The sequence below is a fragment of the Blastomyces gilchristii genome (assembly GCF_000003855.2).
Source record: "Blastomyces gilchristii SLH14081 genomic scaffold supercont1.10, whole genome shotgun sequence".
In the NCBI taxonomy this organism is placed as follows: Eukaryota; Fungi; Ascomycota; class Eurotiomycetes; order Onygenales; family Ajellomycetaceae; genus Blastomyces; species Blastomyces gilchristii.
In genome coordinates this window covers 761,997-775,678 of record NW_003101673.1, presented here as the reverse complement: position 1 = coordinate 775,678, position 13,682 = coordinate 761,997, and the positions used below count along the sequence as shown (strand labels likewise).

Genomic DNA, 13,682 nt, shown 5'->3' with positions numbered 1-13,682 from the left:
AAAAAAAGAAAAAAAAAAGTAGAGAGAAAGAAAGAAAAACAACTCCAACGCATTCCAATGTCTCCAGGCCAATGCATGATTCGACCTGAAAAACTTCTCCGGCGCAGGCAAAAAGACCGTATCCAATTCAATCTATCCATTAACCCGAAGTGAGATATCGTCCTCCACTAGATTCCCGAAACAAATTCATGCCAAGTTATCTCATGTCGAAGGCGGTTCTGGTGGCAGGAGAGGTTTGGGGGTCCGACGCCGCCTGGGTCGTGGGGGGTATCGTTCCTGTCGCTCTGCTTGTCTGTTCAGTAGGCTATCGACCCTTTGCCGGATACTCTCAATCCTTTTGTCCAAATCTATTGATTTTACCTCGTGTCAGCTATTTTGCATCTTGCTCAATCCCAGGTCATACAGGGAAGAGGGGGTAATTCAAATTCCGCGAGCGAGTCGGGTAGGGAACGAATATCTTACCATGTGCGTTAGGGTGTTCCTCATTCTCGTGTAGGGTGACGTTAGATAGCTTATTTGAAAGGAGATTCCATTCTCTTTGGACGTCTGCATGTGTTTCTGTCGGAGTAGGCATGGACGGCTGAGTATCCGGCTCTGGGGTTTTTTCAGCAAAATCAATAGGTGCCCCGCGAGACTGTGATGTGGTATCGGTATATTCCTCTATCAAGTTCGAAAGGGGTGAATATCTATCCACGTCTGCCGTCTCTCGCTTCGGCAAGACGCTATGATATTCTCCCATCCCATCTCTTGACCCGCGTTCGAGATCTTCAGAGGACGGATTATCGTCATTCCCCTCTTGCGAACCTCGCTGATTGTTATCCTCACGAATATATTTAGGCATGGCGAAGAGAGCAAGTTGTTCAAGATGACGTGCGAGGTGACGTTCGAGATGATGAAGACTGAGGACTTGCTCTCTACATAAAGGACAGTCAACAGCAGATAAGGTGTCCACGGGTCCGGAACTTTGCAGGAGAGCTGCGCGGGAATCTCCCTGTGGCAATCGTGCAGCTCGATGGGCAGTTTTCTCGTGGTTGAACCAGGTGCGTCGCCTGCTGTACACCTGGTTAGGCGTTGAGCAATCGCGGAATGTGCAGACGTACGGCTGCAGGTCATCAAAAACGTGTCGTGCCCAGGATAAAGGCCCACGAACGGATATCAGATAATAGCAATAGGGACATTCAAAGCCTTCAGGATTGCTCTCGGCTTCTTCAGGGAGCGGGGGGAGGTGCAGTTTAGTATCATCACCGACTGTTGATGCGTAGGAAGTTTCCGACAGGGCGGGACCGATGTCTGCGTCTCCCACTGCCGCCGCGCCATAGATGAAGGTTGTAGCCGTAGTTTCTGACAGTAAGGTCCTTCGTGCAGCTTCTGTGTTGGAGTTGTCTTCAACCAACGCTGTGGCGGTCGGCTCATCCCCCAGAGCAAACTTTTCATGGTGTCGTTCACGGCCTTTCAAATATTCCCGTCGTTTCGTGATGGCTTTACCCAGTCGCTGGGTGAGCCAGCGTTCTGCATGAGGAAATTTCTGCTCAACGTGCCGAATGTCAAACAGCGTGAAGTGGGAGAGATCAACGTTGGTCTTTAACCGGTCATGTTGGGCTGGCTGGCGAATGACCATAGACAATTTGTAGAGGCACTTGATAACAACTGTAATGTCCTCTAGCAGCTGGAATAATTCTGCTGGCTGAGGGAGTTCCTCCTCGTGCGGAATAGATCCATCGTCTGAATCGTCACTGTCTGAGCATTCTTCAATGTCTTCGTCTTCAGGCAGTCTTTCTCCAGATACAATGGCGAGCACTATAGTGGAGATGTTTTAGCATCAGCTGTGTTCTCATTGAGACAAAGAGATATTAAGAGAGAGGCAAAAACAAGGCCAGAACAAAAGGTTCGAAAAGTAAAATGAGGTTTTGAAATGACAAATTGTTTCCGTTTATAGAGAAGAATAGCTATATCTCGAATATTTCTAAAGTTTCAAGTTCGTTGAAATTCTCACGGAACAAAGACCAAAACAATAAAATAAAAATAAAAAAAAATAAAAAAAAATAAAAAAAACAGAATACGACGACCAAACGACCAAAATAAAAAAACAACCAGCCCTCACCTTCGCTCAAGGACCATTTTAAGGCGTCCAGGAGAGAGGCAACCTGCGCTCTAATATGGGATGCATCCCGGAGGCGATATTCCAGCGACGACCGTCCGCTCTGATGTGCGCCTATATTACCGGTCCAAACTCGCAGACGGCCATATTCATCCTGCAGTTGTGGCAGAAACCTCTCCAGTGAAGGGACATATTGCTCCAAGGAAGTCGGGATGTCTATTGATTCATCGTCGCCGCCATAGTGGAGTGTGAGCGGACTATGCCACGCCGCGATGATTTTGTCGCATCTGGAGCAGGCCTCCCCAAACAGATACAGACAGGCAACGAGTCTGTTGGACAGAGGCGAGGGCATACTATTATCGCTTTCAACATCACCGTCCTCATGCCACAATACTTTGAAACAGTGCCAGTGAGCTTGTGGATAGCCGGCTACCTAATAAATCGGCGACCAGTGCGTCTCGCTGTTGAATTTAAACAACAGCTGTAGCCCGATACCCAACACAGCCGACTGCAGGCTAGCTAATTCAGACGCATAGAGACCCAATCGTGGCTGGTATGCGGAAAGACGGCGTTGATTTGGGCGAACAGGCTGGGCGCTTAATGCAACCTTCTCAGTCGTCGTCTGAATCTCTTGAACATATCCTCTTCCTCAATTCCTCCTCGCAAGGTTGATCCCAAAGGGACTCCGCCACATTTTGTTAAAAAAAAAAAAAAGGTCTTTTCCAGGCGCGTCCTACTATTAACTCGCAGCGAGGCAACTAGATAGCGCGCAGAGCCTCAAAAAAATGAGCGGTTTCGAGATTGCCGGCGTTGTTCTCGGGGCTTTTCCACTCATCATCCACCTTGCTGACGGGTACATGCACGGCGTACACACAATTCAAGGCTGGACCAGACATCGGAGTCAGTTGATGCACTTAAAACAGCTCCTGGAGACCGAGCAGACTCGGTTCCTCAACACATGCGACAGTCTGTTTCGTGCCTGCACACATGCCTCAACGTCCGAGATAGAAGCACTGCTTGCCGGTGTCGACCCTACGGGTGTAGAATGGCTGAAATATCAGGAATCACTACGGGACTTGCTTGGCCGCTCGTACGAGCCCTATATTGCGACTATATCGGATATGAAAGATGCGCTAGAGGAGATGAAGAGGATTCTCAATCAATTTCAGGTGGGAAATTCGTTGCTTTTTGTCTTTGGCCGCCGCGAGCGTCGGTGCTAGCGAATTTTAAAAGAGGTTGGCAGTTCTCAGCGTCCATTCAACTCAGATATCGTTTTTGCCGTTGTTCAGCATGAGATCTCGCAATCACACACACACACACACACACACATCGAAAACAGATTCACTAATAGCCCGAAAGGAGACTCCCAGGACAAAATCTAGACGCGCTCGCCGACTCGCCTTCACGCTTTCAAGGCACGGACGTGAAGAGCTGCTGGACCGCATTAGCAAGAACAATAACATGCTGGCGGCTTTGTTTGAGCAACGACAACGATTAGAAGTTAACAGGAGACGATCCACATCTTCGGGTTACGGGCGAATACGGCAACATTGTATCAATATATATCATGCCCTCAACCAAGCCTGGGGGTGTTGCTGCAATCCTGGCCATATTGCAAATTTACATTTGTCAACGCTAACGGTCAACGAAATGGCATTTCCGGCTGATATAAGACTGCAAATAGTATTCCAGGCAATGGCAGACCAAAATACTGTCACAGCAAGGTGGCAGTGGCAACAGGCATATATACAGCAGGTCAAAATGCCGGAATCAAAGCCATCCGAGCGGCCTGTCTCAACATCATATATATCTTCCGCGAAACTTAGTAAGAAATTGTAGGTGACAATCACCTTCAGGCTCTATAGGATAATTTTATTTCTGATGCTCTCCGACCTTTTAGGCCTTGGCTGAAGCCAAAGAAAAAAGTAACATTTGCATTACCCGCGAAAGAGAAAGAATCGCTGTCACCATCGACCCCGTCCTCATCGTCATCATTACTCTCGACAGCAACGACTTTAGCTCTGCCGGCCCCTACCAGCAAGCCGCCTCCACCACCCTTAACCCCCACCAACGCTCCATCGGGGCTTACAATGATATCAAATCTTTGCGCCACGCTCTCCAGCTTGACTTTGGAAAAGTCTCCCAGCCCCACCCAGGGGTCCTGCATTGGGTATCTCCAGGGACATTGCGGGCTGCCGCATGAACTCCACTTAGAACCACCCGATACTGACTGGGAAGTGATCTCGCTTCATGATGCGATTCAGGTATATCTCTCGAACACGCCCAGTTCGCAGGGGGAAAAGCCAGGCAGCCAAGTGTCGTCACCACTTCGGCGAATCAAACCTTTAACGCGCAAGGAACGATTTAAATTAGCCGTTGCCGTTTCGACAAGCGTTCTTCAATTTGATGACACGCCCTGGCTCAAACAACCCTGGGGCACCAACGACATCCATTTCTTCGTCAAGCCTTTCTCCTCAATGCCAGAACAGGCCTATTTATCAACAGCCTTCTCACAAACCAGCCAAATACCCACGAATCAGCAGAACCGTACACAGTATCCACCTTTGATCCGCAATAAAGCCCTCTTCACTCTCGGCATCGTGCTTATCGAACTCGCCTTTGGAAAGTCTTTGAAAGATTTGAGAACAGACAAGGACGTCGAGGAGAGCCTTGGGATGCCAGATCTCGTCGATACGTTTACCATTAAACGCTTGTTGGAAGCTGTAGAAGATGAAGCTGGATACGACTACAGCGAAGCCGTCCGCCGCTGTATTGAATGCCCCTTTGACGGTAAAGAAGCAAGATTTACAAACGAGTCGTTTCAGGAGGCAGTGCACAACTGGATCATAGAGCCGCTGAAAGTAAGCTTAAATAACTTCTGCGGGTCAGCGAACGCGGCCAGTTTGTAAGCCATCTCAGCTTTGGCACATTTCATGGGCACTGGGAGGTTCCACAAGCAACGCCATATGTTAGGAATCAAATAAGAGGTGTGTTGTTTGGTAGTTAACTTTGGTTTATCTAGAGACATACACACCGCTGAGGATATGGGCAAAAGTAAATCTTGAATAAAATACCTACTACGTGGAGATATCCTCCTTTAACCAGTACCTACAGTGGAATCAGTTTCAATACAAAAGAAAAGAATTAGGGTTAGGGCTATTCCGTGCCCTAACCCCAGCCAACCGCGGCATCCCGTGGTCCCGTGATCCGGCAAGAAGATGCCTCGGCTCATCAGTTAGTTAGTTAACCATCAATTAATTGTATACAAGCTTCAGCTCGGCGCCGAGCTGTGAAGAAAGAAGTACAGTAATAAATGTGAATTGAATCGATCGATTGCTTCACAGGAAAAGGAAGCAGGATAAGATAGCGACCTGAAGCCCATATGTAGATCCAAAAGAAATCCAACCCCCTGCTGATAAATGTAACGGGTTCAAAAGGTCATCGCATGGCGGCCAGCAATTAACAACCACACCCAGCAGCAGCAGCTTATCCCTTATCCGAACTACGGCGGCAAGCATGTGTAAAAATAAGATGTACAGTAGTTAGCCAGGAGCTCCAAGCCTACGGCGTATCCATATTTATTATTGGCATCAGATCCAGATCTTTTCCCTTCTTGTTGTCTCACTCCTGTTAATAATATATACCACCAACCCGTTACGCTATATTACAATCCTCACATAGCCACTCGAATCAAACCAGGGAGAATCCAAGCCCGACTCTCACATAGCAGACCATAGCAAGGCCCCTTTGTAGAAGCGGAAATACACTCCTCTACACAACTCACCATGGCTGCTAGCTTACCCTCATACAAATACTTCAACGTCACCTTTCCGCAAGAATATGTTGCCCACGTCGAAACCAACCGGTCGAAGAAGTTGAACGCCTACTTCGAGCCGTACGCCTTGCCTCCCCTCCTCCCCTCCTCCCCTTCGTCAATCACACCCAACTAACCAAACCCACCACAGCATGTGGCTAGAACTGCGCACGATCTTCGACACCCTCTCCGTCTCCCCCTCCGTCCGCTCCATCATCTTCACCGGCGCCGGCCCTGCCTTCACCGCCGGCCTAGACGTAAAAGCTGCGGCCGAGGGCCTCCTCAGCGGCCCTGACAAAAGCACCACCGACCCAGCCCGCACCGCCGCCAAACTGCGCCGCCACGTGGCTGACTTCCAAGACTGCATCACCGCCATCGAGCGCTGCGAGAAGCCCGTCATCATCATCCTGCACGGTATCTCCTACGGGCTAGCCGTGGACCTGGCCTGCGCCGCGGACGTGCGCCTGTGCTCCGCGGACTCGAAGATCTGCGTGAAGGAGGTGGACATCGGGCTTGCGGCAGATATCGGGACGTTGTCGCGGCTGGGCAAGATCGTGGGTTCGTTCGGGTGGGTGAAGGAGGTGTGTATGACGGCGCGGATCTTTGGTGCGGACGAGGCGCGGCGGGTCGGCTTGGTGAATGAGGTGTTTGAGTCCAAGGAGGCAGCTGTTCAGGCTGGGCTGAAGATGGCGCATGTGATGGCCAGCAAGAGCCCCGTGGCCGTGCAGGGGACAAAGGAGTTATTGAATTGGTCGCGGGATCATAGTGTCCAGGATGGTTAGTATTTTTTCCCTTTTCCATTCTTAATCTGAGGGGCCGAGGAAGAAGGAGGGAGACTGGGTTTGAGGGGACTATCCTGACAAATCACTAACATACGTATGTTCAACCAGGCCTCCGATATACCGGCGTTTGGAACAGCGCCGCACTACAGACGAGTGATATTCAGCGTGCTCTCCTCTCCGGGCTGGAAAAGCGCGTCCCGACGTTTGAGAAACTGTAAGAGTTGAGGCCAGGCCAGGTTCACTCTCGGGAAATACCTACAAAGGCGTTTTATTTTTGTCTATATACGCGCACATATATATATATCTAGGTATATCCCAGCTGCATGCTGCATGGCCGGTATACATATGCACATGCATCCATCCTGTGCATACTAACCGAGAGAAGCCAGTCGCGGTATAGAGCAGTCTTATATTCCTCATGTATATAGAGGGCTTCGATTTGTCTATTTATTTCAACTAACGACGCATAGCTGGCTCCACGTAAATAAATATCCCGAGAAGAACAGTTCCAGAAATTTTTAAAAAATAAGAAAAAAGAAAAAAGGTTTCGAAGATAAATCATATGAATCAGAGACAGGTTCAAGCTATGTAGATACCCATAGAAAATAGTGAATAAAAGCATCATTAGGTCGGGATTGATAGCGTAGGGAAAAACAAGGAGGAAATAGGGAGAAAACTGGGGATAATCATTTCCATCATTTCGTAAGAAAATATTAAACGTTAAAATTCACCACCCACGTTCATATGCGCCGAGAGTATGCCAAAAAAAGAATAAAAAAATATATTTGACGTTTTAGAACATGAACCATCAGCCAGAAAAATGGGCAAAACCCAAACATGGTGAACTGAGTAAGAGCATGCGATATGAAAGGATAACGCAAAAGGGTAAGGAAAAAAAAAAAAAGAAAGAAAGAAAGAAAGAAAGAAAGAAGAAAAGAGAAAAAACCCAGGCATTCCATAAAACAGAGGACGACTTCAACCTTGCAAATAGCCTCTCCCCCTCCCGATTCCCACCGTCTGCTTCTACCCCCCCCTCGTCGCCCCCGCCAACTCCTCCAACGCAGCCCGCACACACCCCCTCTTCCCAACCCTATGATAATAAACCATCAATGACGGGAAGCGTGTCTCATCCAAATAACCAACCTCACGGATAATATCGCGCACGACAGGCCACAGCGCGCAGTCCTCGATGTCAAAGAACTGGCCGGCGAGATACGACTTGCCGCACAGCATGGCTTCGAACGCGTCCATCTGCTGCAGCACGCCGTGCGGGGTTTTCAGCTTCTGGAAGCGGCGCCAGGAGCGGAGGAGTTCGTCTGTTTCGCGGAGTTTGGAATGGAGGGATTGGTTCTGCTGTGTCTGTGTCTGTGTCTGTGTCTGTTCCTGTTCCTGTGTTTGTGTCTGTGTCTGTGTCTGTGTCTGTTGTGGCTGCTGTTGTTGATGCGGAGTGGAACTCGGGCTTTTGGACCGCAGTTGTGACTGGGGCTGCGACTGCGACTGTGATTTCAAAGGCAGTGGTCGTTCAGTATCGACGAGCCCTTTCTGCTTCGCGACGTGCAGAAGTATACAATCGTCGCCCGTGTAGCACGTAGCGCCGTCCACGTCCATGAACACCGGGCGCGACTCGAGGTTCTCACGCTTGTGCGGGATCGAGAGCGTACCCCGCAGCGCAGCAGGGAACTCATCGATAGTGGCAAGGTCATACCGCACGCCATTCTCCGCAAAGCAGATCTGGACACGGAGGTCGGCGACGTCGTCGCCGCTCAGCAGTAATTTGCCGGCAGAGGTAGTGACGAAGTTGACGACGTCGAAGCCCTGGCCGTAATGCGCCTCCCAGTCGAAGTCGGACTGTTGGTTCTCCTGGCCAAAGGCTCTGATCATCCGTTCTGTTTCAGGGGAGTCGCCGTGGATGACCTGGCCGGCTGCTTGTTTGGCCTTGGAGACGGCGCCCTGGCCCCAGATGGTGTCTGCTTCTGGGTTGATGAAAGTGCCGATATGGCGGAATGTGAGGGAGATACGCTCGCCGCCATACGCGAGTTCTTCGGGCGTCTTTTCCGAGTCTGGTCGTTTATCGGCGCGGATGGCGTGGAGCCAGCGCATGTTCGTTTCCTCGCCGAGAATGAACAGGGAGTTGTGGGGTAGTGGGACTTTTTGGGTTTGGCGTCTCGTTGTTGAGCCTTCTTTAGAAGGAGCTTCGTTGCCGCCTTCTGCTGCATCTGCATCTACCGCATCTTCGGCTTGCGCATTAGCCTTTGCGGCAGATGATTTAGTTCGTAAAGTCATCGTTCTCTGTGCACCGAGACTGACGTTGCAGATATATGAGCCTCGGACGATATCCAAGGTTTTATCAGAATGTTCGGATATTCTATCCTGACCATCTCGGTACAGTTGGATAAGAACATGGTTGAGGGGATGGCCAAGGTGTTTCTCAACGACATGGCGCACGTTATTCACGGTTTTGGAGAAAGGCAGGAGGGGCGGGGACTCGTCTGCTGGGTGGCGGTAGATAGGTATCGAATTGTCTGGCTGCACTGCGCCCTGGACGGCAACTAACCGTGGGACCTGGCCTGACATATGATACATCTTTTGCCAGTTGACCTCCTCGCGTAGCAGCTGGAAAGACTTGGGAGATATAGCTAGGTCGTAAATAATACGGGAGTCACCCTCCCCAATGGTATCATCAGGGCCACGGAGGTCTGGTTGATTGTGCTTGTTCTTCTTATACCGCTGGGTTCCATGGGTTGCAGCACTTTGCGACGCCTGGAGGTCGAGCGACTGTCTCTGTGGCTGTGGCCTGTCGGGTTGATTTGTGTCATCCCGCGAAGCTGTCCTTCGGGGTTTTCTCATCCGCGGACGATTAACTTTACTCTTATGGTCCCGAGTGGTAGGAGCGGCAGTGGAAATGTCAGCGGTACGTAGAGCCGGTCCAAGGAAATTATCCTCGAAATCGTCGCCCTCAGGCTCCCGCTCCCCTCGAACAAGACTAACATCACCCGATTGCGACTGGTCTTCGCCAGTGGTGTTTGGCGGGGATGGATGTTTAGGGGGGGATTTCACAGCGAGAACACCCATATCGTCCTCGATACCAACAGGAGTAGATGCAGTCGATTGCTCGGGCCACTCCGAGGTGGGCACGGCAGCTTCCTCCCAGTCCTGTTCTTCGGCCAGCTCCTTACTTGTAATGCCGTTTGCGCCCATCATATCCGCCATGCGTCTCATGGCGTCCTCGTGGCGCGCAAAGCTGCGGAACCCAAGACAGTCCTCTATTAGGGTAACGTCCAAGCCGTGCGAAACCGCATCCAATGCAGTAGCGTAGACAGAAACGTTCGACAACGAACCGCAGATGTAGAGCTCTCTAACAAACTGGGTGCGGAAGGAGAGCAGCAAACTTTCGGACTGAAAGGCTGAGTAGTCAGACTTCACGAGGATAGTGTCTCTGTCATGGTCGATGGCGGAGAGGATCGGCGCGGGGAATTGAGAGCCGACGCTCTTCGGCTGGCAGCAGCGCCGAGTCCCATCTTCATTGGGTAATAAAGGGCGGGATAAAAACGCCTCTGGATCGTCCGAGTAGTCAGAGAGCGGTTCCCGGCGCGATTCCCCACTGGCGTTCTGCTGTCGTCGCTTAGCGGAGGTGGGATGCCCGCTTCCACCCTCAGCGCCACCATTGGAGCTGGTACCCGTCCTGCCGGTATTGTTATCTGCGCCCGGGTGGCTACTATTGTTCTTGTCCTTGGTACTGCTATTGTTACTGCCGGGGGCAAGCGGTTTGTCGACGACGATCACCTCTCCGCCACTCTCGGGACGGAAGATAGGGCGACGCTCCTCGACTTGAGTCTGCACCCAGACCACATCGCCAGTCTCGCGGAAGCGCTGAGCCAGCCCAGCGATGGTATCGAGGAACTCGGGGACATTGCGCACAAATAGGGCCCCGTCAGGTTTGACGAAATCGTTCTGGAGGTCGAGGATCAACAGCGCCTTTCGGCTGGGGACATTGGGAAGACTTTGCGAGAGGAGGCTCGTCGGAAACATTGCAACAGGTTTGTTTGGTGTGGTAGTGGTAGTGGTGGCGGGCCGGGGGGAGAGGGGGGTGGAAGTTTTGATAGTCAAATACTATTCGGCTTGGTTGTATAACGTTCTGGATATGATATGAGAGTCCAAGGAGAGGAGGGAGGGAGGGGCAGGGCATCAGCTCGCAGTCATGGTCGGTAAGTAGTTTTATTAGTTAACCCTAAGGAGGGATTCGCTAACTATTAATATTATGTATTATTGTAGAATAGATAAGTAAATAAGTAAAAAGAAAATATCTGGGGGGGCGGCAGCGGGCGATATTTTTATATTTATATGCCTGGACTCACTCTGGTTGCCGGCGAGCGGAGCCAGCAGCTGCACGGCGACAAGAAAAGAAATGCGAGACTGCAGCGGGAGGGGAGAGAGATGAGATGGAGAAAATAAAATAAAATAATAAAAATTACAACCAAGGCCTGCGAGGTGAATAAATAAATAAATAATATATTTAAGTAGAAAAGGGCAGTATTTATCTCAACTTGCTGCGGCGACTTGTAGTAGTTATTTAATATAACTAGTGTAGTTACTCCGTAGTAAGTAACTTAGCCCTTCAATATCGACTTTTTTTTTTCTCCGGCGGCAAAGACACCGCACGCACAAACACGCTCTGTGTTTCTGCTCGGATTTGACCTGTTGGATTTTATTAATTATTGTATCCGTATTTTATGATTTTTATTTCTCATCCATCAATTTCCTTTTTCGTCAGCTCTGTTCGCGCGGTGGCTAATAATTTCTTATTAGCGTGTCCATTACCTTACCATTCCGGCGGGATTGGGATTGGGATTGGGATGGGGGATTTGGAGCAGCGGCATCTCAAAGAAATCACATCAACATCACTGGTTAAGACATAAAGGAGGAGGAATCTATCTGAGAATGCTTTGTTGGTTCTGCTGGGTTTCGATCTGCTCTTCCACTGACTGACTGACGTCGGCCACAGATCAAATAATCAGCAAGTAGGAGTAAAAGAAGAAGAAAATACTAGTCCAGGCGAACTCTAATCGAGCTTTCTGGGCTTTTGGCGAATGAGCTGGCGATGATGACAAGGCAGGCTTTGGCAGACAAAGAGGTTGGCTAAGTTAGTTAATAATAATAATAATAAGTAACTAAGAGTAATCATATAGTAATAAGTAGACAAAGGAAAAAAGAGAAATTCTAAGATTCCTGAAAAGTGGCTGGTTCTGAATCCTTAATAATCATAAGCTACATAATGTTAACCCTATTGATTACAAGTGGAAGGGTTATTTATCTATTCATATTATATAGTTATAACTAGAGGCTACAATACAGATTATAATTTCTAAAATAAAATCGCTCAATCGAATTATTTATATCCAGCCTGTTTCCCCTCAAAAACAGGCATCCTGCGGCAGTGGCGGCAGTGGCGGCAGCATCAAATCCACCAAGAAGAGCTTGTTCTGCAGAATATATTTATATCTGTTATTATTAGTATTATTAGTATTATTATTATTGTTATTGCTGTCTTTCTTCACCCTCAATTCCAGCAACCTGATTCTCCCTACAGAGTGCACTCCGAAGATATATACATATATATAATATATCCATGTTTGCGGACCGTGTGCAGACCTGTGTCTATTATTATTGCTCACATTTTGCTTTTCTCATCTCATCTTTTCTTTTCTTTTCTCACATGCAGGAATAGTCTCAGATTAAGTTTGCTGGATATCAAACACGTACAGTTGATTGGACATTGAGACTCGAGAGTCTCCTCCTCCCTCTACACTTACACTTGTCTGGCTTGGACTGGGAACAATAGCAATGTATTATTGAGCAAACATCCACAGTGTACATGTACAGTACAATAATAATAATTAATAAGAACATATTCATGTTGCCGGCAGACATGACAAGCCCATCCCAGAATTAGTCTGGACTCTGTACTCAGAGACATTATTATAAGTAGTTATAATACTAAGCACAAATGATGACTCATCAGCATGTGACAGCGCCGACATCGGGCCGTTTCGGTTCAGGCGGTGAGCCCAACAAGGCAATTGGCGGCGGCAGAATAGCCTTGCCAGCAGAATTCCCCGATTCGGAAGTTTTCGACTCAACCTCAGCTTCTGCTCTTTTTTTTCTTTTTCTTTTTCTTCATTTCTTCATTTCTTCACCGGTTGCGAACACATATAAATCATTCCACACCGTTCAATTGCCCTCGACTTCTCCCTCTCCGCTCCCAATTGCCTTCAATTGCTTCATTTCAATTGACTCCCTCCCTCCCAACAGACAGACAGACACACACACACACCACACACACACACAAAATGTCCTCCAGACCCGTTGCTAAGGCCCTCCGTGGCCCTGTTGCCCGGTCCCTGTCCACCGCCTCCAGCATCCCTCGTCGCTCCTTTGTCTCCGCCGCTGTCTCCGCCTCCGCCCGTCCTGCCGCTACTTCCGCTCTCAGAGCTCCTTTTGTCGCCGCTCCCTCTGCCCAGCAGACCCGTGGAGTCAAGACAGTTGACTTTGCTGGCACCAAGGAAACCGTCTACGGTGTGTTTCCCCATATCTCTGTCTGTATTCAACTGAACCGGGGGGGGGGGGGGGGGGGGGGGGGGGGGAAAATTCTAAAAACGTGAAACGGGGTGGATGAAAAAACATTAATTTGGTTAAAACCTAAGGGGAGGGGGGTCCACACAAAAAAGTTTTGTGGTCAAAAAAAAAAACTCCTCCGAAGTTGTTCCCTGCCATATTTCACTATAACTAAAATATATCCCTGGAGATGTTGTGGTGGATCATCGTTCTTTCACCATTCTCAGAGAATTATCAAAAAAAACCCCCCCGCCCCCTGTGGTTATTGCCCCAGAGAATAGCTATGTACTCTCACCCGGGGGAAAGGGGCTCAGTGGAGTGCGGGTCGATGAAGTGCGCTTTTTTTCCTTTATGTGGTTTTTTTTTTTTTTTTTTG

The 13,682-nt window shown here is 49.2% G+C and overlaps 4 protein-coding genes across 5 annotated transcripts; 2 read left to right on the top strand and 2 right to left on the bottom strand.

Moving 5' to 3' along the window:
- Positions 1-19: 19 nt before the first annotated feature.
- BDBG_05194 (uncharacterized protein) lies at positions 20-5,169 on the bottom strand. The gene is made up of 3 exons (XM_002624379.2): positions 2,102-5,169; positions 463-1,797; positions 20-347 (listed from the first exon to the last, which is right to left on the bottom strand). Exons 1-3 carry the CDS (start codon positions 2,448-2,450, stop codon positions 202-204), a joined length of 1,830 nt encoding a protein of 609 aa, XP_002624425.2. The 5' UTR covers positions 2,451-5,169; the 3' UTR covers positions 20-201.
- On the top strand, positions 2,039-5,346 carry BDBG_05193. 2 transcript variants are annotated; one of them, XM_031722029.1, is made up of 3 exons: positions 2,039-3,267; positions 3,458-3,933; positions 3,999-5,346. In XM_031722029.1, the coding sequence occupies exons 1-3, from the start codon at positions 2,884-2,886 to the stop codon at positions 5,005-5,007; spliced, it is 1,869 nt and encodes a 622-aa protein (XP_031578802.1). In that variant the 5' UTR covers positions 2,039-2,883; the 3' UTR covers positions 5,008-5,346. The 2 variants fall into 2 exon arrangements, with proteins under 2 accessions (XP_031578802.1, XP_031578803.1); XM_031722030.1 differs by having other exon boundaries at positions 2,039-3,333.
- A 66-nt stretch (positions 5,347-5,412) lies between these two features.
- BDBG_05192 (enoyl-CoA hydratase/isomerase) lies at positions 5,413-7,535 on the top strand. Its single transcript, XM_002624377.2, has 3 exons — positions 5,413-5,993; positions 6,064-6,689; positions 6,803-7,535. Exons 1-3 carry the CDS (start codon positions 5,884-5,886, stop codon positions 6,910-6,912), a joined length of 846 nt encoding a protein of 281 aa, XP_002624423.1. The 5' UTR covers positions 5,413-5,883; the 3' UTR covers positions 6,913-7,535.
- BDBG_05191 (isochorismatase) lies at positions 7,086-11,875 on the bottom strand. The gene has a single exon (XM_002624376.2). The coding sequence runs from the start codon at positions 10,721-10,723 to the stop codon at positions 7,718-7,720; it is 3,006 nt and encodes a 1,001-aa protein (XP_002624422.1). The 5' UTR covers positions 10,724-11,875; the 3' UTR covers positions 7,086-7,717.
- Between the last annotated feature and the right edge of the window lie 1,807 nt (positions 11,876-13,682).

What these genes read in the sequence shown, in the direction of transcription:
- BDBG_05192 (XM_002624377.2), top strand. Translation starts at nt 5,884, where the DNA reads ATGGCTGCTAGCTTACCCTCATACAAATACTTCAACGTCACCTTTCCG. An exon ending in TTGAACGCCTACTTCGAGCC is followed by an intron (nt 5,994 to 6,063) that starts GTACGCCTTGCC and finishes AACCCACCACAG; the next exon opens with CATGTGGCTAGAACTGCGCA. An exon ending in GGATCATAGTGTCCAGGATG is followed by an intron (nt 6,690 to 6,802) that starts GTTAGTATTTTT and finishes ATGTTCAACCAG; the next exon opens with GCCTCCGATATACCGGCGTT.
- BDBG_05194 (XM_002624379.2), bottom strand. Translation starts at nt 2,450, where the DNA reads ATGCCCTCGCCTCTGTCCAACAGACTCGTTGCCTGTCTGTATCTGTTT. An exon ending in AAAATGGTCCTTGAGCGAAG is followed by an intron (nt 1,798 to 2,101) that starts GTGAGGGCTGGT and finishes TCTCCACTATAG; the next exon opens with TGCTCGCCATTGTATCTGGA. An exon ending in GGAACACCCTAACGCACATG is followed by an intron (nt 348 to 462) that starts GTAAGATATTCG and finishes TAAAATCAATAG; the next exon opens with ATTTGGACAAAAGGATTGAG.
- BDBG_05193 (XM_031722029.1), top strand. Translation starts at nt 2,884, where the DNA reads ATGAGCGGTTTCGAGATTGCCGGCGTTGTTCTCGGGGCTTTTCCACTC. An exon ending in GGATTCTCAATCAATTTCAG is followed by an intron (nt 3,268 to 3,457) that starts GTGGGAAATTCG and finishes ATAGCCCGAAAG; the next exon opens with GAGACTCCCAGGACAAAATC. An exon ending in GCGAAACTTAGTAAGAAATT is followed by an intron (nt 3,934 to 3,998) that starts GTAGGTGACAAT and finishes CCGACCTTTTAG; the next exon opens with GCCTTGGCTGAAGCCAAAGA.
- BDBG_05191 (XM_002624376.2), bottom strand. Translation starts at nt 10,723, where the DNA reads ATGTTTCCGACGAGCCTCCTCTCGCAAAGTCTTCCCAATGTCCCCAGC.